Source organism: Bos mutus, chromosome 26 (genome assembly GCF_027580195.1).
Source record: "Bos mutus isolate GX-2022 chromosome 26, NWIPB_WYAK_1.1, whole genome shotgun sequence".
NCBI lineage: Eukaryota > Metazoa > Chordata > Mammalia > Artiodactyla > Bovidae > Bos > Bos mutus.
Genome location: NC_091642.1, coordinates 28,146,445 through 28,169,916, shown reverse-complemented (window position 1 = coordinate 28,169,916; position 23,472 = coordinate 28,146,445). Strand labels below are relative to the sequence as shown.

Below are 23,472 nucleotides of genomic sequence, written 5' to 3'. Positions count from 1 at the left end.
GGCGGGGGCGGGGAATCAGGCCTGCCTGTCTGGGGGTGGGGCCTCGGGAGCGCTGGGCTTTGAGAGCGGTCTGCGGGTGCTCAAGCCCTGGAGTCCGGAGACGGTGGAGACAGTGAGTGTGGTCCTTCTCCTCTCCGCCCGCCCCCAGACCAGGCCCTGTGCCCGAAACTCTGCTCCCTCTACCTCCCACAGTCGCCGCCACCACCAGGGAGCTCCGGCTCTAGGCCACCCCTCTGCCCCGGTGCTCCCCCACCTCCACGCTGGGCTCAGCGCCCTGGCTTTCAGCTGCCTTTTCTCCCTCCCGGCAGTGGCCACCCCGCGCGACGCTGAGATCCGGAAGGACGTGCAGGTGCCAGCAGCAGGGCCAGTGGTGGCGGTGGAGCATCGGCTGAGTGGGGACATTAGGCCTTTGGAAGCCCGGCCTGGCCTGCCAGGATTCCTGGGGTGGGGGCAGGGCCACTTCCGGGCTTGGAGCTTTACAGGGAGCAAAGGCCGACCAGGCCTCAGTGGGTTGGAGTGGGGTTGGTGGGGTGCAGGGGGCCTTACCCCAATGGACACCAGCTCTTCTTTCCCCACCTCTCACCCCACCTTTGGCCCCTGGGTCAGACCTACTATGGGCAGGTGCTGAAGAAATCAGCAGACTTGCAGACCAATGCCTGTGTCACTGCAGCCAGGCCGGTCCCTCAGCACATCCGGGAAGCCCTGCAGAATGTACACGAGGAAGTATCCTTGAGGTAAAGTGCTCTGTGCTGCCTCCATGAAGACCCCAGACAGCAGCTTTCTCAAAAGATAGTGATGCCAGGTCACTAGAATTAACCTGCCTCCTCCAGTCCATGCGGCTTGCCTTATCTGTCATAAAATCGGTAAAGCTCGTACTGATTATCTTACTGCTCTGTTGAAGAACATCCAGTGACACCCCCTGACCTCCCAGCTCCAAACATCCCCCCTCACCCCCCACAATGCACAACCCTTTACTCACAGGATACATTCACACTCCTTTGACCTGACTTTCCAACCTGTTCAGTTTGGCCCTACCTTCCTAACCAGTCTTGGCTCCCTCCGATGCCCTGGACTACTCTAGGCCCACCTTTCCTTTCCTCTTACCATCAACGCAGCCAAGATGATTTCTGCCTGCCCGGCATGCTGTTATCAATCTGGAATGCTTTCTGAATCCCGCCTGTCCAACACCTCACTGATGTCCTACCTACTTTGTGAATCTGTCTTCAGTCCTTGAGCACTGCTTCCCCAAACCACTATAGCACTTACTTCCTGTACCACTGTTTTTCAGTAAATCATAGAAAATGTTTTCTGTGTCTGTGTTTTACCTCCCCCATTAAATACACTTGTCTTACCTTTCTTCTTCAGTAATGAGCTTGTCCTGGACCTGCATTAGATGCTCAGTTAGTGCCTTAACAAATATTTTAGTTGGTTTATTTGTTACTACCTGGAACAGTGCCCGTCAATTCAGTGGTAACAAAGCAGTGATAGTCAGCCTTCATGGAGCTTCCAGTGTATTGGGGGAGACTAAACACCGGAAGAGAAATTGAATGAGTGATGGAAGGAAAGGAGGGAGGGAAGGAGGAAGGATTTATATGATTTAGTGGTTCCATGTCTTCTAGTTTCTAGAGGGAAAATAATAGACACATGTATGTATTTTCTATTTTCCAGGTATTATGGCTGTGGTCTGGTCATCCCTGAGTGTCTGGAAAACTGCTGGATTTTGGACCTGGGTAGTGGAAGTGGCAGAGATTGCTATGCTCTTAGTCAGCTGGTTGGTGAGAAGGGACATGTCACTGGAATAGACATGACAGAAGGTCAGGTGAGGCGATTTCAGGGATACTGCTGCTGCTAAGTCACTTCAGTCGTCCAATCTGTGTGACCCCAGAGACGGCAGCCCTCCAGGCTCCCCCGTCCCTGGGATTCTCCAGGCAAGAACACTGGAGTGGGTTGCCATTTTTAGAGATGAAGTTGTTTCCTTGTTACGTGTCAAGGATAATTTAAGAGAGATGCTAAATGCAATGCTCATTTCTGCCATTATTGCTTCCTGACTTGGAAGCTGAGAACTTTGAGGTTTAGGGGCCTCTCTGGGAGAAGGGAGTCAGAGGTTTGATCTGATATATGAGTCTCATGATGTCTGAATGGAGTTTGATCTTTTCCTTCTTTCTACCATTTATCCTGAAAGATTTTCTTCGTTCAAATCAAACCCATGTATCAGACAGGGGGTTTATGCTTCATTGAATTGTCCTATGTTGTAGTAAATTCTCCTTGCCCAGATGAACCTTGTTTACTTACTTAAAATAGTCTGGGGGGAGTATATTCCATTAGTAATAGGAAATGTTAGGAAAATATTAGTGCATTCAAAAATGTTGATTATCAAATCTATTTTTTTCCTTCCTGTAGGTGGAAGTAGCTAACAAGTACATTGAATATCACATGGAAAAATATGGGTTCCAGGCACCCAATGTGACTTTTATTCATGGCTACATAGAAAAGTTGGAAGAGGCTGGAATCAAGAATGAGAGTTATGATATTGTTATGTAGGTCTGCATCCTTGATTGAACACACAAACATCACCACTTTTTGTTGAATGGATTCTCATTTAGGGGCTTAAAGTCAACTTAGGCTGGCTTAACAGAAGGATGGAGCTAGCCTGAAGCGCTTTAGTCCAGCCACCTAACACACTAGCCTAAGAGAGAACAGATTTTAAGTTGAACTGCGGTTTATGAATGTGCCCAAAAGACCAGCAAGACTCCTGAGCCTGCTTGTATAATGTACATTGATCTGTTATTTTTAATATTATTTTCATGGGAAATGATAAGATTCTGTGTTTCTGTTTTTCCTCCGAGTTGTCAAATCATGCCCAAGTGACAGCCTTAACAAAGCTGCCTTTGAGGAGCTCAACCTATTTACATGCGGTGTAAGAAATGCCTTGTGCAGTAGGCGTCTGGTCCCAGGTCATTTTGTTGCATGGCCAACATCATGCCTCAGAATTTTTTCTGCACACTCAAACTTGCTAACAGTTTATTGAGATTCTAAACACTCTATCTCCCTTATCTTGGGACAAGGTTGAGTGTGGGGAAGAGAGGAGGGAGGTGGGAAAAATGGTGTAGCTTTGAGAAAATGGTGGGAACCACCTTTAGGGACTAAAAGGATTTGAGGGTGTCTTAGTAGTCTGAAGGTGTGCTTGACATTCTCTCTGTTCTTTTTTAGATCCAATTGTGCCATTAACCTTGTACCTGATAAACAGCAAGTGCTGCAGGAGGTATATCGAGTGTTAAAGGTGAGGAGAAGAGGGAGACAGGCTGTCTTTGAACATCAGTGAGAACACATGGAATCTATCCTGTCCTTGTCCCCTTGAGCTGAGAGCTCCAACTCTTAATTTATCCATTAAATTAGAAAGAGTGGCAGAAAGAGGGGGTGACTGGAATACCTGAGATATGAATTTGTTTTCCTTCTCAGGTTGCAAACGGTGATAAATCTGAGAGTCACGATTGTGACTGAATATGTTAAAATTTGCTTTTTTGACTGTTTTTCCTCCTGCTTGCTGCTGTAGAGGAGCCTAGAATAGCATCTGCAGAGCTGCCGGGACCTTTGGACTGACTCCTAAGGTTATTTTGAATATACTCTCCTAGTATGGACAGTGTTTCTCAGTGCTCCTTATTTTGTACCCATCAGTATTCCATTATCGTTGGGAAGTTACAGAAGGTGAATCTTTTACACTAACTACTCTCTTAAAGTAGCAGGCACTCCACACCCTCTGTATGTATCATGAGATGTATCTCTTCATGATAGAAGATTCTGAGATTCTTGGTTTATATTACTGTTGCAGAGATCAAGGGCTTTTGTCTGCAATTCAGGAGACCCAGGTTTAAACGATCCCTGGATTGGGAAGATCCCCTGGAAAAGGGAATGGATACCCAATTCAGTATTCTTGCCTGGAGAATTCCATGGACAGAGGAGTCTGGCAGGCTACAGTCCATGGGGTTGAAAAGAGTTGGACACTATGCAGAAATGATTTAACAGTGTCTTAATTAATATGCCATTCTATAGACCAGTTCATGACTTTCCCCAGGGTATACTTGTAGAAGGTAGAGACGTTACTGTAGAATCTAGACCTCCATGCTCTTGAAATTAGCTAAATAAAATCTTAAAATTCCTGATAACGCATATGCCTGAAATTTTAAGGATGTTTTAAAAAGATAATGTGTTATTACAAAAATAAATAACAGTGTTACAAAAGTTATATAATTTTTAAGGAAGGAGACTTTATGAGTACTGTTTACGTCTGTTCTGTGAAAGCCTGGTCTGCTTTGCTTCAGATTGATTAAGTTTGTAAAGTTATTTTATTAGCTATTAGCTGACCAATCCCAAAGAAAGGCAGTGCCAAAGAATGCTCAAACTACCGCACAACTGCACTCATCTCACACACTAGTAAAGTAATTAATGCTCAAAATTCTCCATGCCAGGCTTCAGCAATACGTGAACCGTGAACTTCCAGATGTTCAAGCTGGTTTTAGAAAAGGCAGAGGAACCAGAGATCAAATTGCCAACATCCGCTGGATCATCAAAAAAGCAATAGAGTTCCAGAAAAACATCTCTTTCTGCTTTATTGACTATGCCAAAACCTTTGACTGTGTGGATCACAATAAACTGTGAAAAATTCTGAAAGAGATGGGAATACCAGACCACCTGACCTGCCTCTTGAGAAACCTATATGCAGGTCAGGAAGCAACAGTTAGAACTGGACATGGAACAACAGACTGGTTCCAAATAGGAGAAGGAGTACGTCAAGGCTGTATATTGTCACCCTGCTTATTTAACTTCTATGCAGAGTACATCATGAGAAACGCTGGGCTGGGCTGGAAGAAGCACAAGCTGGAATCAAGATTGCCGGAAGAAATATCAATAACCTCAGATGTGCAGATGACACCACCCTTATGGCAGAAAGTGAAGAGGAACTAAAAAGCCTCTTGTTGAAAGTGAAAGTGGAGAGTGAAAAAGTTGGCTTAAAGCTCAACATTCAGAAAACAAAGATCATGGCATCTGGTTCCATCACTTCATGGGAAATAGATGGGGAAACAGTGGAAACAGTGGCTGACTTTATTTTTGGGGTCTCCAAAATCACGGCAGATGGTGACTATAGCCATGAAATTAAAAGACGCTTACTCCTTGGAAGGAAAGTTATGACCAACCTAGATAGCATATTCAAAAGCAGAGACATTACTTTGCCAGAAAGGTCTGTCCTGTCAAGGCTGTGGTTTTTCCAGTGGTCATGTATGGATGTGAGAGTTGGACTGTGAAGAAAGCTGAGCGCCAAAGAATTGATGCTTTTGAGCTGTGGTGTTGGAGAATACTCTTGAGAGTCCCTTGGACTGCAAGGAGGTCCAACTAGTCCATCCTAAAGATATCAGTCCTGGGTGTTCATTGGAAGGAATGATGCTAGAGCTGAAACTCCAATACCTTGGCCACCTCATGCGAAGAGTTGACTCACTGGAAAAGACCCTGATGCTGGGAGGGATTGGGGGCAGGAGGAGAAGGGGACAACAGAGGAAGAGATGGCTGGATGGCATCACTGACTCAATGGACATGAGTTTGGGTGAACTGCGGGAGTTGGTGATGGACAGGGAGGTCTGGCGTGCTGCGATTCATGGGGTCTCAAAGAGTTGGACACTGAGTGACTGAACTGACTGACTGAGGCACTAAAAAAAAATCTTGGCAGTTTGCTATTGATTGTAACTAGAGAGGGAGCCAAGTAGTTATTTGTTCAAAAAGGGTCAACTCAGGAACTTCTGTTGTTTTTTTAAAACTTGATTTTATCCCCTCATGCCTTTCTTTGCTATCAGGGACTAATGTAATCTTTAACCTTGTTTGGATTAATTCTGTTTCAGCATGGTGGGGAGCTGTATTTCAGTGACGTCTATGCTAGCCTTGAATTGCCAGAAGAAATCAGGACACACAAGGTTTTATGGGGTAGGTGTTTGTGTTTTGTTTTGTTTTGTTTTGAGGCAGATACTCGTTCAAGTACAGCATTCCATCCTGCTGATGTCCAGGGTGAGGCTTTGTGCTGTGGGAACACATGCCTTTAGGTAACAGGCGTAGGTTCTTTTCCTCCTCTGACACTCAACTCTGATAAGACCTTGGGCAATTTAATTATGCTCTTTGAGTCATGACTTCCTAACTATAAAATGTAGGTAATAATTCAGTCTGCCTCATAGGGCTGTCATGAAGATTGAATGGAATAATGTGTGTGAAAAATTCTTTTAAAAGCTCTAGTGTGGAAATGACGCCAGTTGCTCCAGAGATGATGCGTCCTTAATTCCCTGTATTTTCATCATTATTCTGTTGCTGATCTGTTGAGTGTCATTTTCATGGAGTTTCTGGACATTGAGGAGATAAATGGCATGTGTTTGGTCGGTTTGGCTATGAAATCAAAAGTTCTTTTAAAATAAATTATGTTAACTTTTTTCTTATTATACAGTAAGAAATAGATATTGTTGGGACTTCCCTGGAAATCCAGTGGTTAAGACTCTGTGCTGTCAATGCAGTGGGTGCAGGGTTGATCCCCCATCAGGGAACTGAGATCCCAAAAGCTGAGTGGAGTGGCCAAAAAAAATGTCAGAAAATACAAAAAGAAAAAATTACTACTAAACATGTAACTCTTTTAATAGTTTAGTATATACACTTTTAGGTTTGCTTTTTTCCTGTGGGTGAGTGTAAAAATTTTGGGAATATGCTGCATATAGACTTTAGTATTCCAATTTTGTTTAGCATATTTCCTAAGCCTAAAATTTTTAAAAATATTTAAAAGTGTATCATACAATTATATTGTACAGCTGAACCATATTTTATTTGGCCATTTCTTTCTTGGTAATGATTTAGTTTGTTTCTAATTTGTTGATGTAATGAACTTGAAAACTGTAAATGCCTTATGAACGTTAATAGTAATTACTGTTCTAATAGCAGATTGTTATAAGGTTAATCTGGAACTAAACGGCAGTTTTGTAATTTTTCTTGTATATTTTTACTCACATAACAGTGTTTTTTCAGAATGTGACCTAATATATGCATGAATATTATGATTGATAGAACCATTTAGCTAGCATATCCAGCCTTCACTTGGATTTTCTAGACCTTGGGGGACTCTCAGCTTCTTCTATTTTTCTAGGACCTGTGTTCTAAGTAATACCATAGCCTAATCAATTATACCAGAAGAATAACTCCCTAATATCTAGTTGTATTGGTTGATCTGTGATTTTTCTTTTTTTAGGTGAGTGCCTGGGTGGTGCTTTGTACTGGAAGGACCTTTCTATCCTTGCCAAAAAAGTTGGGTTCTGCCCTCCACGTTTGGTCACTGCCAATTTCATTACAATTCAAAACAAGGAGCTGGAAAACATGATCGGTAAGAAACAGTGGCAGGGACTGTTGTAACTCCAACCTGAATGGTTCTGATTTGGTGATTAGCAAGTATCTCCTCAGTGAGTCTCACTGAAGGAGACTGTGTCATCTGGAAATCTCCGTCTTATCTCCCCTTTAATGGCAGCTTCCCAAAGTTTGGTGTTTAATAAAGCACTTTGAAGTTATTCAGTAAATAGAGTCATGTGCCCAGAAAGATGATTGATGGCATGCAAAGAAGATACCATTTTTATAATATTTAAGTCTTCATCTATGGAGCAGAGCAATAACCACTGCAGTGCTGGGACAAACCATGAGTATATTCTGTTTTTAGGCGACTGCCGTTTTGTTTCTGCAACATTTCGCCTCTTCAAACTCCCTAAGACAGGACCAACCCAAAAATGCCAAGTTATTTACAATGGAGGAATCAGAGGACATGAAAAAGAACTAATATTTGATGCAAATTTCACATTTAAGGTAACTAAAGATTTCCATGACTTCCAGCATTCTTCCTCTTCTTACTTTTGCTCCACAAACCTTTTCTTAATCTTGCATTGCTTCTCACTTTTCTGGTCTTGGTATATGTGTATGTGTCTGTGTGTCTGTCTATATACACACACACAAACACACACACATACTTGTGGGCTCCCCTGGTGACTGAGTGGTAAGAATCTGCCTGCAACGTAGGAGGCCCAGGTTCGAGCCCTGGGTCAAGAAGATCCCCTGGAGAAGAAAATGCCAACTGACTCCAGTATTCTTGCCTGGGAAATCCCATGGACAGAGGAGCCTGGCGGGCTACAGCCCACGGTGTCGAAAAAGAGTCAGACACGACTTAGTGACTAAATAACAACAAATATATATATATATATATATATATATATACACTTGCTAAACCATTAAAATGTAAGTTGCAGATATCATGACATTTTACCTTTAAATATTTCAGCATACATCTCCTAAGAATAGAATGTTCTCTTACGTAACCAAATATCATTACCTTAAAAACTTTTCTATGAAATGTCATTCATACATCAGAGTCATGGTATTATAAAGATGGAAAACTGTGAGAGTACTGAGCAACAATATTTCAGTTGTTTAATTGTTATTTTGGGATTAAGGAATTGTTCGTGTTTAATGATGACGCTGATATTGCTATTCCTCTTTTTAGAGTAGGTTTTGTTTTTTCAAAACAGGTAAGTACAGGCTTTGGATCTAGATAGCTGGTTTCAAATTCTAGTTCTGTCATTTATTTATTACTTGAGCAAACTTGAATATGCCACCAAAATTGTTTGAGAAACAGTTTGCTCCACTGTAAAAGTAGGGATAATAATAATACTATGTGGCAGATTTTCTATAAGGATTAGCAATACTGTAATAAAACATTGGTACTGGGAACTCAGTAAATAGAAGATACAGTCATTATTTGTTTCAAAGGTGGAAGAACTTAACTGTTTCCCTACTCTGATGTTTTGGTCTAGATAGCATTTTCAGATTTCTTAAATACTCCTGGTGCCACAGAGCCGTTAATGCTTTTTCACTGACACACTGCCACCTGCCTGCTCAGTAGAGCCACAGAATCAGTAAAATCATCACTCTGGTCTAGTGGCTTTCAAAAAAACATTTCTAATGGCAGAATTATTTTTTATTGAGACATAGTTGGCACATAACACTATATTAACTTTAGGTATAAAACAGTGATTTAAAATCTGTATATATTGCAAAATGATCATCCAGTAAGTCTACAGTTAATGTCCATTACCATACGTAGTTACAAATTTTTTTTTTCTTATGATGAGAAATTTTGGAATCTTTCTCAGCTACTTTCAGATATATAAAACAGTATCATTAACTACAGTCACTATGCTATACATTACAGCCTCATGAGGTATTTATTTTATAACTGAGAGTTTGTATCTTTTGATCCCCGTCAGACAATCTGCCCACCCTCTACTTGCCCCCAGAATTTTTTTTTTTTTTCAGCAAAAGCACGCAGATTCTTTACCAGCTGAGCTATCAGGGAGGCCCACAATTTTATTTAAAAGACCAATACTTAACTATGTGTAGGTCCTTGCCTTATGTAACCCCAGTATCTGAAGGGATACAAGCAGAATTTATCGGACAGGAGCAGAGACTGGACAGCTCAGAATCTCCTGTGCTAACTCCTGGTTCCCAAGGCGTGGACCCTTCACGCATGTCCCAGGCACACTGGGACTCAAGGAAACACACCAGAAAAGCCATTAGTCCAAAGACCTTATTTTAGCAACAAATAAGGTGAAACTCGGAGAGCAGTGGTTTTCTACATTTGCTTCTGAGCAGAAACTAGACACTGGAGCAATGAGTGTCCTTTTTTTTTTTTTGGTGTTGCCACCAAAGGAAAACTAATAATGACACTGGTCAATTCCATGGAGAAATAAGCATGAAGCTACTAGCAGCAGGGTCTGAACGTGAGAAAATACTGTGTCAAAAGGTGTGGTGTTTTATCTTGAGATACTTCTTGATAGTAGTAGATAGAAGAACCCTTCAGGGTGTTTTTCTTCTATTCAGACGAAAGTGGCATCTCTAAGAATGTCTTTCATGCTTCCCTTCAGAAAGATGAAGTTGTTGAAGTAGATGAAGAAACAGTGGCTATCTTGAAGAATTCACGATTTGCCCAAGATTTTCTGATCGGGCCAGATGGAGAGAAGTTCCCAACATGTGGAGCCTATACTGCTTTAGAAGTAAAGGTTGGCTTGGCTTTTAATTCCCTAACCTCAAACGGAGAACCATTTAAAAAATTGTTAAGATCACCACAGACTGCTAAAGAAACAAATCATTATTCTTTTAGTTGGCCATCATAACTTATTTCTAGTATTTTTGTACCTATAAAATGATTTAACTTCATAACTTCATTTTTCCAATGCTGACTTGGTATTTCCATCAATGGACTTTGAAGCATCCACAAACCCCTTAAAATTGTATGTGTATTTTCTTGGCAAAGAGTCTGTTACTTTCATCAGGTTTCCAAAGAGGTACAGATACAAAAAAGATTAAGAGCTACCTTGGGAAGAAATTATGCAAAGTATACATATATACACACACCTTTTAATGTGGGCTTCTGTGGTGGCTCAGCGGTAAAGAATCCACTGCCAATGCAGGAGATACAAGAGGCGTGGGTTCGATCCCTGGGTCAGGAAGATCCCCTGGAGAAGGAAATGGCAACCCACTCCAGCATTCTTGCCTGGGGAATCTCACCAACAGAGGAGCCTGGAGGGCTACGGTCCACGGGGTCGCAAGGAATTGGACACAACTTAGTGACAAAACAGCAACAACAGACCTTTTTATATGAATAGTCAGAAAGATGGTACCAGCCTACATGCCTGCTGCTATGTATGAGAATACCTTTTCCCTGTATTCTTACTAATATGGTTATTACTTTTTTAAAAAGATGATGGTTGGATGGCATCATCGACTCAATGGACATGAGTTTGAGCAAACTCCAGGAGATAGTGAAGGACAGGGAAGCCTGGCATGCTACAGTTCATGGGATCACAAGGAGTCAGACATGACTGAGTGACTGAACAACAACTTAAAAAAAATCTTTGTTTGTCTGATAAGCAGAATATAATTTGTTTATTTTATGTACATTGAACTTTTTGGTTATGTTTATTGACCATTTACATTTCATCTGTTGTGAACTTCCTATGTAATATAAGACTTTGTTTATTACTATGTTGCAAATTTTTGCTCATTTACCTTTTCATTTGCTTTTTTTGTTGTTGTGCCACATGGCATGTTGGACCTTCGTTCCCTGGGCAGGGATTGAACCCATGCCCCTTGCAGTGGAAGCATAGAGTCTTAACAACTGGACCACAGGGGAATTCCCCTTTTTATTTGCTTTTTGTCCTGAATAGATGTTTTCAGTTTTTATGCAGTTTTTATTTCCTTTATGGTATCTGGCTCTGGTGTTACCATTAGAAAGATCTGCTCTTTGTGAACATTATAAATTTACTTGTTTTCTTTTAGTGCTTTTTAAAACTTGAGGTAAACCTGGCATAACATAAAATTCACTATTTTAACCAATTTTTTTAACCATTTTAATCTGTACAATTTAGTAGCTTTTAGTTTGTTTACAATGTCGTACAACCATTACCACTGTCTAGTGCCAGAAAGCTTTCATCATCCCCCAGAGTAAATCCTGTTCCCATTAAGCGCTAATCCCCAGTCCTCCCCTCCCTGATCCCTGGCAGTAACTAATCTGTTTTCTTGTCTCTGGATTTGCTTTTTCTGGACATTTCGTAAAAGTGGAATCATAAAATACTTTGTGACCTTCTCTGTCTGGCTTCTTTTACTTAATGTAATGTTTTCAGGGTTTATCCATTATAGCAGTATTTCATCCCTTTTCATAGCTGGATAATAGTCCCTTATATGGCTATACCACAGTTTTTTCTTTTTAGTCCATTCATCAGTTGAGAGACGTTTAGGTTGTTTCCACTTTTTGGCTATTGTAATGTTGCTGTGACTATGCATGTCTATGTGCCTCATGTACTTGTTTGAGTGGTTGTTTTGAATCCTTTTGGGTCTGTATCTGGGAGTGGAATTGTTGGGTCATGTGGTAATTCTCCATTTAACTTTCTGAAGTCACCAAACTGTGTCCTACAGTGGCTCTGCCAGTTTACAATCCTCCCAGCAATGTGCAAGGGTTCCCATTTCTCTGCATCCTTGCCAACAGTTGTTATTTTCTGTTTTGATTGTAGCCATTCTTCATTAGTGTGAAGTATTTGAGCCAGTATTCCAGCATATTCTAAAATGAATATTTTCTAAAATATCTTAGATTCTTATTTAAAAATTATTCTAGTAACTGAAATTTTGGTGTTGCATTTTAAAAAGCATTTTATCACAAGTTATCTTCAGTCACCTCTCACAACCTCCCTATGAAGAAGGTGGATAGGGTGTGGTAACAGATAGTGGCATCTTTCTCTTATTTATTTGTACCTTTCCCCCATTCATGCTCTTATAATTATTAATCCATTTGTTAATTTATAATATTCTATTATTTAGAACAGGCTTAGTGATGGATTTCAAGTCTTTTTTGTCTGACAGAACTTCTAACCTGCACCAGAGTCCTGCCCAGCAAAATAAGCTACTGCTCTTTCTGGGGCAGGATGGTGGTATATGTACACGATAGACTAAGTACACATCTCGGCTCTGCCACCTGTGTGTAATCTTGGATTCCTTACCTAAACTCCTCAAACCCTCTGTTTCCTCATGTTTAATGGCAAGATAATAATCCCTTTTCCCCTCAGATTATAAAAGTCAAATGGAATGATACATGTAAATGTTAGGCAATGCCTGGCAAGTAATAAATACCCAAGAAACAGAGGTGGTTATGGTTATGGATTTGTATTTGCTAAGATTCTTGGTCCAACTAAAGACTAAGATCCAACCAGTCCATCCTAAAGGAGATCAGTCCTGGGTGTTCATTGGAAGATCTGATGTTGAAGCTGAAACTCCAGTACTTTGGCCACCTGATGTGAAGAGCTGACTCACTGGAAAAGACCCTGATGCTGGGAAGGATTGAGGGCAGGAGGAGAAGGGGACAACAGAGGATGAGATGATTGGATGGCATCACCGACTCGATGGACATGGGTTTGGGTGGACTCCGGGAGTTGGCGATGGACAGGGAGGCCTGGCGTGCTGTGGTTCTTGAGGTCGCAAAGAGTCGGACACGACTGAGTGACTGAACTGAACTGAACTGAAGTTTCTGGGTATCTTGGAACTGTGTTCTGTGTGTTTGAATTCTGACCCTCTTTGCAGGATTCTTTCATCATTCTCTCATGTACCCTTTCTCCTGGCTCAGAATTTCTATAATCTTCAAAAATTTTACTTTTCTGCTGTTTATATTTTGTAGAAATTTTAGATGCATGGGGCAAAAACATTGATACACAAGTAACTCTTGTGCCTTTTCCTCCACCTTTTGTTACCTCGCAGTCTTTTTTTTTTTTCTTCCCTCAGTGCTTGTGGGATCTTAGTTCCGGAACCAGAAATTGAACCCCGGGCTCCAGCAGTGAGCACTGAGTCCTGACTGCTGGACTGCCAGGGAATTCCCAAGCAGTCTTTCTTTATTTGGCCTTGCTGGGTCTTTGTTGCTCTGCACAGGCTTTCTTTAGCTGCGGCGAGGGGGGCTACTCTGGTTTGGTGCGTGGTCTTCTCGTGTTGTGGAGCACAGGCTGGAAGGTACATGGGCTTCAGCAGTTGCAGCTCCCAGGCTCTAGAGTGTGGGCCCAGTAGTTGTGGCGCATGGGCATAGTTGCTCCGAGGCATGTGGGATCTTCCTGGATCAGGGATCAAACCCATGGCCCTGCAGTGGCGGGTGGACTCTTATCCACCAGGGAAGTCCCCAGGCAGTCTTTTAAGAGTGAAGCCTATTAGGGAATTCCCTGGTGGCATAATCTGAGCTAAGTGTAGAAGCCATCTCTAGAGGTAAAAAGTGATTTTATTCATTTATTTTTTTTTGCTTTATTTGATTCTTGAGCACTCTACTTTTGAGGGAAAAAGAACTTTAGAGGGAAAAGTAGAGAAATTTGAATTCTGACTTATCAGTCCATTGCATTTCATGAATGTGTTACTGGTCTTTTGAAATTCTTGGTCGTTCACTGATAACAAAATCTTGCTGATCAAGATCAGTGTTTATCTGGAAATACTTTCATCATTCTATTCTCCTTTACTTGGCTTCCTGAATCGTAGTTCTGAAGGCTGTCAGAGAATTAGTTACAAGTAAACAGAATCTTTCCCCCAGCCCAGTCTGGCTGGGAAACCGTAGTTAGATGCGTTTGCTTCTGCAGGAGAGAATTTTTTGGCAGCAGAGCTCTCCAGCACCTCATGTGCAGGAGGATGCCTGACCTCTGGCAGGAATGCAGCTTTCTACATGTTTGAACTGGTTTGTCAGAACCATCTCCCATCTCTCTCGCCGTACTTCTTTCAGCTTGCGGGTGTGCCGTCAGTTCCATGTCTGAAATGGGACTAATTGACACTGAAGGAAGATTTGAAGAATGAAGCAGCTGTGTGTCCTAGAAATACAACCTTGGGCTTTCGGAGGAGGACATTCTTATCTTTTTTATGGAAGACCTTTGTGATAGATTCCTGAGAACCACAGGCAGGAGGCATGTGGGGAATTGCTCGTATTTCTGTCATCCTATCAGTTGGCTCAGTAGAAGAATCAAAGTACTGCTTCTTTCTGGGACTTGACTCCATAATGACTGGTTTGTTTGTTTTTTTTTCATAATGACTGTTTTTGAGAGTCCTAGTTTTTCTTTTTTCTTCTCCTCCTCCTCCTTCTTTAATCCTGACAAGCAAAGTGTATTTTGCTATTTAAAAGAACTATTAAAACCCTGCAGCATCTATAGTGATGCAGATAGGATGTGTGCTATGTCCTGTCTTGCTCTAGTTAATAGTCGTGGGAGTAATCACATGACAACAGTCATTGCTGTTGTTCAGTCACTGAGTTGTGTCTGACTCTTTGCCACCCCATGGACTGCAGCACGCCAGGCTTCCATGTCTTTCACTATCTCCCGGAGTTTGCTCAAACTCATGTCCATTGAGTCAGTGATGCCATCCAGCCATCTCACCCTCTCTTGCCCCCTTCTCCTCCTGTCCTCAGTCTTTCCCAGTATCAGGGTCTTTCTCCATGAATTGGCTCTTCAAATCAGGTAGCCAAAGAATTGGAGCTTCAGCTTCAGCATCCATCCTTCCAATGAATATTCAGGATTGACTACCTTTAGGATTGACTTGTTTGATCTTGCTGTCCTGGGAACTCTCAAGAGTTTCTCCAGCACCACAATTTGAAAGCATCAGCACTTCAGCGCTCAGCCTTCTTTATGGTCCAACTCTCACATCCATACATGACTATTGGAAAAACTATAACTTGGACTGTACAGACCACTGTTGGCAAAGTGCTGTCTCTGCTTTTTAATACACTGTCTAGATTTGTCATAGCTTTTCTCCTAAGGAGCAAGTGTCTTCTAATTTCATGGCTGCAATCACCGTCTACAGTGATTTTGGTTGTAGTCTAGAGGACCTCATCTTTATCAAACAGTTAATATGTTGAAAGCACCTCATCATTTAGTCCTCATAATACTCCTTTTCTTCATTTTACAAATGAAGAAACAGGCTCAGAGAGATTAATTTGCTGATCCAAGGTCACACAGCTAGAAAGGAGTAAATCTGAACCCACATCTGTTTCTGGAGCTGACATTCTTAACCAGTATGCTGCACTAGCTCTCCATATCTATACTGTTCACACAAGCACAGTTAGTGCTGGAAAGGACTGCTTGTCAGGGTGTCCCACCTTCTAGTTGCTTCAAGTTTTGAGAGCTTTTCGGGCTGGTTGCAGACATTTGGAAGTGGTACTGATATTACTTGTACATCTTTCTGTTTGCCGCCGCAGCCACTGCCGCTAAGTTGCTTCAGCCATGTCCGACTCTGTGCGACCCCAGAGACGACAGCCCACCAGGCTCCCCCATCCCTGGGGTTCCCCAGGCAAGAACACTATAGTGGGTTGCCATTTCCTTCTCCAATCTTTCTGTTTGTAGTTATAAGCAAATAACTTGTAGGTTGCAACCCACCAACAAATAATAAGAGTGTAAGATCAATGGCACCCCATTCCAGTACTTCTGCCTAGAAAATCCCATGGACGGAGGAGCCTGGTAGGCTGCAGTCCATGGGGTTGCTAGAGTCGGACACGACTGACCGAATTCACTTTCACTTTTCACCTTCATGCATTGGAGAAGGAAATGGCAACCCACTCCAGTGTTCTTGCCTGGAGAATCCCAGGAGCCTGGTGGGCTACCATCTATGGGGTCGCACAGAGTCGGACACGACTGAAGTGACTTAGCAGCAGTAGCAGCAAGATCATGTTTAATGAATTCACTTTCATTAATAAGGTGGCTTGTGCATATTCTTGATGTGCAGTCTTGTGCCTGTTTTTTCTCTGACTGTTGGGACTGCTGGTAGAGGTATCTCATTAGAAGGTGAAAGGAGGAAAAATAAAGACTGCTGTCTTGTCTTTTGAAAGTTCCATTTACTCTGCCCTGAAATCTTACTGGTTGTGGTTGGCAATCTCAACATCTGAATATCAGCAGTTGCCAACGAGGGCCCTAGTATCTGGGACTTCCCTTCTTCTCTTGCACACGTTTCTAGAGATTAGAGTAAGAGAAGAGAAGAAGATCCAGCATGTCAGTAGCTCAGTTCTAAAAAGGTAAAAGGCACAAACAAACGGGAATCCCATGGAATAAAGCAAAATCAACTCTTCTGGCCCAAAAGGGACCTTTCAGAAGCTTTAAATGAAGTCTACCTTGAAAATAGTGATAACTTGATTAGAAACTTCAGGAAAAGACAGCCACCTTGATAAGTGAGTCCCGGACCCCACAGAACTGTACAATTTTGTCCTCCTTGTAGGAAATAAGCGTTAAGTCCAGCTGAAATGTTAGTGTCTGTCAAAACATCTTTAACGTATCCTTTCGTCTTGGTTTGTCTTTTGACAGGATGTGATCACAGATCCATTTGAGCTTGCAGGGAGGTTTGACAGTGCGGAGTCCAGAAGTTTCCCTGCTGTTGGTGGCTGCTGCAGTACAAAGAAATGCTCCTAAAACAACAGCTGACCAGACGACAGTGGGCAGGAGGTGAAAGAATGAGTTATACATGTCTTAACGCACCCTTTCCCATAGCCCATACCACACGAAAGAACAAGTGGCAGAAGTCCACTGATTTCTAGATAAAAATAAATGAGTTATCTTTACAAAGTATTAAAGGTTTACATCAAAGTCACGTAAAGACCCGTTAAGCCGGTTTCCTCTTACCTGATTCTGGTGCCACCTGGTGGCCAGAAATGGAACTGAGCAGCAGTCTGAAAGCTTGGCCCATGGGCAAGAAAGGCTTTAGAAAAGAGAGTTGGCTGAGTCTCAGGGAAAACATCTTCCTTCTGACCCACATAGAACCTTTTCGACTTTTCACCGTGTGTGCTCATTAAACAAAGCTCCTACTGAAATCATTCGAATCATGCCAAAAGATTGCCAAATCAAATTTGGTAGGAGCGCTCTGGAGATAATGGTCTTTTATATCAGTTTTTTTCCTCCAGTGTGCAGTTGAATGAAGAAAAAACCCAAGTGTTAATTTTTTTGACTTCAGTTTACCCTAACATAAGACAACATGGTAACCATATGCAGTAAATCTTAACCAGATCAGGAAAACAGTTTGATACTTTTTAAAAGACAAACTAGATGTAAAAATGGTGGGTTTTCTTTTTCTTTATAAAATGCCGTAGTTAAACCTGTAGGAAAGTATTAGGTTTAGTCCTAGTTTCCATAGTTAAAGAAGATTGAGGGATTCTTCTCTCCTCAATCTTCAAGGATGGTTGAAGATTTCAAGGATGGTTGTGTCACGCGAGTGTATGTTCCTCGGTTCTTTGTCTCGTCACAACAAAGATTTGGAGCGACAGACATTAAAGCCCTCGGCGCCACAGCTCTCGGGTCTTGGACAAACCGTGTTATAGCTCTTAGGCAAATTAGTGTTACAGCTCTATTTTATTTAGAAGATAGCAGGAGAATCCATCCTCAAAGTGTGAGGGCATGCCAACCCAAAGACTTGAAGAGAAGAAAGTGGAGGAGTGCGCAGGGGGGTGGGGGGGAGAGAGAGAGGGAGAGAGGGAGAGACAGAAAGAGCGCACGCACGTAGGAGAGAGAGAGTCCGTGAGAAAGCGCTTTGGCTCCTCCTCTTATATGTTTTTTCCTCCACCTGGGCCTGCCCTATGCAAATTGGGCTTAGCCAGAAGTGCTATTTGTTCTGCCTGAAGTCTTCACTCTGGTCCTCGGACCTTCCTTGTCTTTTAGCCACCGCCATTTTGGACTCCTTTTCCCTATTCTACCTACCTAACATTCCCCCCCCAAGAGATGGGAGGCCCAATTCTTTGGGAATAGGGGCATCGAGGTCTTTCTGGCTACTTCCTGTTGAACTGGGATGGTGAGGGGTATTGGGCCTCCCCCTCTTGCTAGTCTCAATCCTCAGAGTCCTTATAGCGGTGTCCAAGGGTGTGTGATATTTTCTGTGGTCGGCTGTAGTTTTATATCTTTGTTGAACTGGCACTGCATGTTGTAGCTGGTTGACCTGGGCAGAGACAGAACAGGTTAGACAATTGACAGTACATGGAATAATCATAAGTATCATCAATATAGCATAACAAGGACTAGTAGGGACATTGGTCAATTTTAAATTCACATGGCCAGGATGGCTCAAGTCCCTCCTTGTTCAGGGATCAGAAGATCTATCTTCTGTCTGTTTTGGAGTACAGTCTCTGTCAGGCTGTGTTGGCTCTTTAGAGTTATCCTGAGAAATGTTGTCCCCAGAAATCAGATTTTGGGGGTGTTCATTAGAATGACACTCATTGGTAGTTCTAAATAGGTATCTGAGATCTCCCAGGGGCTCACAGGTGTATCGAGTGTCCTCTTCTGTTGTCTTCCATGGCTTGACTCGTGAGTAGTGAATCCAGGAGTCATGTCCTGGTACCTTGACTGCTGTGGGGGTAGAAAGTATTACAGGGTAGGGGCCCTTCCATGTGGGCTGGAGTTGAGCCTTTGGGGACCCATCTTTCCAGACTTTAATTAGCACTTGAGTTCCTGGAGCATATAGTGGTGACTCCTTAGAATCTTTTGGGTCCTGGTTCATACCCCACAAGCGTATATCCTGTTGGAATTGCCCAATGGTCATGGTATAAGACTGGAGGGTCTGAACCTCTGGATCTAGGAAGAGGGCATTGACATAAACAAAAGGTCTCCCACATAGCATCTCATAAGGACTAAGACCAACCTGTCCCTTAGGGGCAGTGCGGGTGCAGAGGAGAGCTATTGTTGGTAAAACCTCCTTCCATCCCAGGGAGGTCTCTTGGGTTGCTTTTTTATCACTGATTTTAAGAATTGATTGGCTCTTTCTACTTTTCCTGAAGATTGAGGCCTCCAGGCACAATGGAGATAATAAGTAATGCCCAATGCTTTCAAGACTCCTTGGGTGACCTTAGAAGTAAGTAATGTCCCATTGTCACTCTGTAATGACCTGGGCAGACCAAGTCTTGGAATGATTTCATGGAGCAGTTTTTTTACCACCTCCTCAGCCTTCTCAGTCCAGATGGGAAAGCCTTCAATCTATCCTGTGACTGTATCTATCAAAGCTAATAGGTATTTATACCCTTGAGAAACTGGCATCTGGGTGAAGTCCATCTGCCAGTCCTCTCCTGGGTAGGCCCCACGTCATTGGATGGGCTGGGCCAGCTGCGGTCTTCGAGCTCCTTGGGGGTTGTTTCATTGGCAAGTGGGACAAGAGGAGACCACCTGTCTTATAGCTGTTTGGAGGCCTGTTCCTCTGAAGGACCTTTCTAGTAATCTTTGGAGGGCCTTTTCTCCTAAATGAGTAGTGGCATGTAAGGAGTTAACCAACTTCCATTGGAGGTTCCCAGGCAGAAAAAGGAGTCCCTCCTTTTGGAACCACCCCATATGATCTTCTTGAAAGCCCTCACTCTTAGCTTTAAGAGTCTCACCTTCAGTATATGAAGGAGTTTCTGGCAAATGAGTCTGTGGAACTAAGGTGGCAATCCCTATTAGGTCATGGTTCTGTAATGCTGCTCTCCTAGCTGCCTGATCAGCTGCTTGGTTCCCTCGTGCCACTTCCATGTTCCTTTTTTGGTGTCCTTTACAGTGGGAGACTGAAACCTCAGTGGGCAGATGGACTGCCTCCAAGAGTTGAAGAATCTGATCACCATATTTGATTGGGGACCCTCGGGTGGTCAAGTAGCCCCTTTCTTTCCAAATATCCGCATGTGCATGTAGCACCAGAAAGGCATACTTGGAGTCAGTGTAAATGGCTACTCTTTTTCCTTTTCCCAGCTCTAAAGCTCGAGTCAGGGCTATGAGCTCAGCTAATTGGGCTGAAGTACCTGGTGGCAGAGGCTTAGCCTCTGTGGTCTCAAAATTGGAGACTACTGCATACCCAGCTCTTTGTCCATCCAAGACAAAGCTGTTTCCATCAATGTACCAGATTTCCTCAGGATTGGTCAGAGGATCTTCTGACAATCCCTCTCGGGGTTTTGTCCAGTGGTCCAAGGTTTCTAGACAAGAGTGAAAGGGGAGAGAGCCCTCAAGGGTAGGTAGGAGGGTGGCTGGGTTAAGAACCTCACAAGGGGATATAGTGAGGCCTGGATTTTCCATCAGCATTACTTGATATCTGAGGATTCTTTGATCAGACATCCATAAATGGCTTCTCCTGTTTAGGAGTTGTTTTACTTGGTGGCTGGTAAAAATAGTTAGTTTGCCCCCAAAGGAGAGTTTTAAAGCATCTTCTATCATGATTGCAATAGCTGCAAGATTTCAAAGGCAGGGGGGCCAACCTCAGGTAGTTGGATCGAGCCTCTTGGATAAGTAAGCCACAGGCTGGGGCTCAGACCCCAACCTTTGAGTTAACACTCCCAAGACTATTCCCTCTCTTTCATGGACATAAAGTTGGAATGCTTTTTCTGGGTCTGGCAACCTCAAGGCAGGTGCCTGAGTTAAGGCCTGTTTTAGTGTAGCCTCTGCCTTCTTTTGAGGAGTTCCCCACATCAGTGGGATTGAATCATCTCATCCCTGTAAGTTTTCATATAAGGGCTGGGCAATTAGACCGTAGTTGGGTATACAGATTCTACAGTAACCAGTTAGCCCCAGGAAAGCTCACAATTGTTTTCGAGTCGTGGGGGAGGGAAACTGGAGGATTCCTTGTACCCGATCAGAGGACAGCCTCCTGGACCCGTGTGTAATCTGAACTCCCAGGTAAGTGACCTTTGTCTTGACCATCTGTGCCTTAGCACGGGAGACCATATCACCTTTCTGCCAAGATGTTTAGAACCTGAATTTCATGTTCTTGGGCACTTTTCTCATCTGGAGAGCAGATTAGTAGGTCATCTACGTATTGTAATATTTTCCCATTAGGTCCCAGGTCCAGATCTAGGAGATCCTGGCTAAGGGCCTGTTCAAACAGGTGGGGGCTATCTCTGAACTCCTGAGGTAATACTGTCCAAGTCATCTGTTGGTGTTTTTCTCCTGGGGCCTCCCGCTCAAAGGCAAAAAGGTATTGGGATTCTTTAGCCAGTGGTGTGCAAAAAAAATGCATCTTTGAGATCCAAGACTGTAAACCACTTGGCACTGGGTGGGATTTTTTTTTTTTTAATTGCTGGGTTTTATTAAGATATTGGCAAAATTTCAACATACTTCTTACCTGAATGAACAGTTTTAAATAAAATATGAAGGATCACTCATAATTACAACTGAACTCAAAAGTGAGCTTTAGAGAAGATTTATAAATTGATAAATTTGCTTGGTAAGAAATGATTCACTTCTCTTGCTCGACTCCATAGAGAATTCTTTGCAGAGAAATATCATGAACAAGAGAACAAAGCATGTCTCTCACCAAAGAGCACCTAGAGTAAGAGTTAGCAATGATGTATCTATAGCTTAGTTACTACATCAAAGTTTATTAGAGTATTTTCCTTTTCCAGAACAATTGCTGTGTCAGTCTGGAGTTCCCTATCTTATTTCATATTTTCTAATTAGTACAACAAATAGTCTTTACAATAGAAGATAAAATGCTGCTAGAGGAAGTAACAATTTTTTTGAACACAGTACCATTTGTCTCAGAAAATAGTCATAATACTGGCAGTACTTTGTTTTTTTGGGGAAAAAAACCATTTAAGTTATTCACAGGTCAGAAGGGCAGAGTGGGCACTTGTCCTTTAACATCACGTGATTTTAAAAGGTGAAAAAAAAAGTATGTTCTTTAGCTAGCTGACAATCCAAAGAGTAATTCTCCTCAATTGTAGGGTCAAAGCTGCAGTATTCCTTTTTATGGCCTTGCTTCCATGAGAATGATCACTGAGTGAACAAATTATGTTTAAACATTAAAATAATAATTTAGATCACTTTCTCACAAAGCCTCAGCAAGCCTTTGCTGGGAAAGGAAGTACCTGAACCACAGCAGTTTTATCTGTGAACACGTAACTTCTTTATGCATCATCTGCCCAGCGGACGTTGCGCTTCTTCCTGGCACAGTGTTCCAACAAAGGAGTGCTGTTGTCATGAGATGCAGTGACACTATGCATATGGGTGGGATTTCTCCCAAGATTACATAGGGATTGGGTACTGTGGGATGGAGGGGGACTACAGCTTCATTTATGATCTGTAGATCCTGAACCATTCGCCAGGTTCCGTCTTTTTTCATTACTGAGAGGATTGGGGTGTTACATGGCGAACTGGTGGGGACCAACAGCCCACAAGCAAGGAGTTTATTTATTAAAGGCTGTAGTCCCTCACGAGCCTCTCTTTCGAGAGGATATTGTTTCCGGTTAGGAAACTGAGTGGGATCTCGGAGGACAGTGATGACGGGTTCAGCTTGGTGGGCTCGTCCCGGAATCCCCTGGTCCCACACCTGGGGGTTAATTTTGTCTGCCCATAGTTTTTGGTCCCTCTCTATTGAAGGTGTAATGGGTTCTTCAGTAGTAACCAGGAGCTGTAGAGCTCTAGGGGCTGAAAAACTTCCCATCACAAGGGTGGTCCCCAGTTTAGTGAGTATATCTCTTCCCAATAAGGGAGTAGGACACTCAGGGACCACCAGAAACTGGTTGGAAGATATCTGTCCATCCCAGCAACAAAGAAGTGCTCAGGTGAATCTTTTAGTAGTTGCTTTTCCTGCAGCACCCAAAATGGTACAGGTTTGGGAGGAGAAGGCTCCGGAGTAGGAGAGCAAGGCAGAGTAGGTAGCCCCCGTGTCAACTAAGAAATTCTTAGCCCTACCTGCCACATCCAGTTGCACCCTTGGCTCCAGCCCAGTAATGGTTATCTGTGACAGGCGGGCTGGCTGGAGCGGGCCGCTTCAGTTCTCTTGAACCATTGTGAGGGTAGGCTTGGCCCTTGACCTTGAGGCTCTTGGGTCCCGAAGGCAGGGTGCCGCCCAATGTCCCAGTTGATGGCATTTGTGGCAAGCCGTTCTAAGAGACTTGTCACGGTTTGGACACTCTGGCCCAATGCCCCACCT

At 42.9% G+C, this 23,472-nt stretch overlaps 1 protein-coding gene across 1 annotated transcript; it reads left to right on the top strand.

Annotated features, from left to right (window-relative positions):
• AS3MT (arsenite methyltransferase) lies at positions 1-17,642 on the top strand. Its single transcript, XM_005888045.3, has 11 exons — positions 1-112; positions 309-349; positions 607-734; positions 1,669-1,819; positions 2,401-2,537; positions 3,211-3,280; positions 5,889-5,970; positions 7,268-7,399; positions 7,727-7,869; positions 9,981-10,115; positions 16,911-17,642. Coding segments are annotated over exons 1-11 (1,125 nt in total). The 5' UTR covers positions 1-111; the 3' UTR covers positions 17,016-17,642.
• Positions 17,643-23,472: the final 5,830 nt, after the last annotated feature.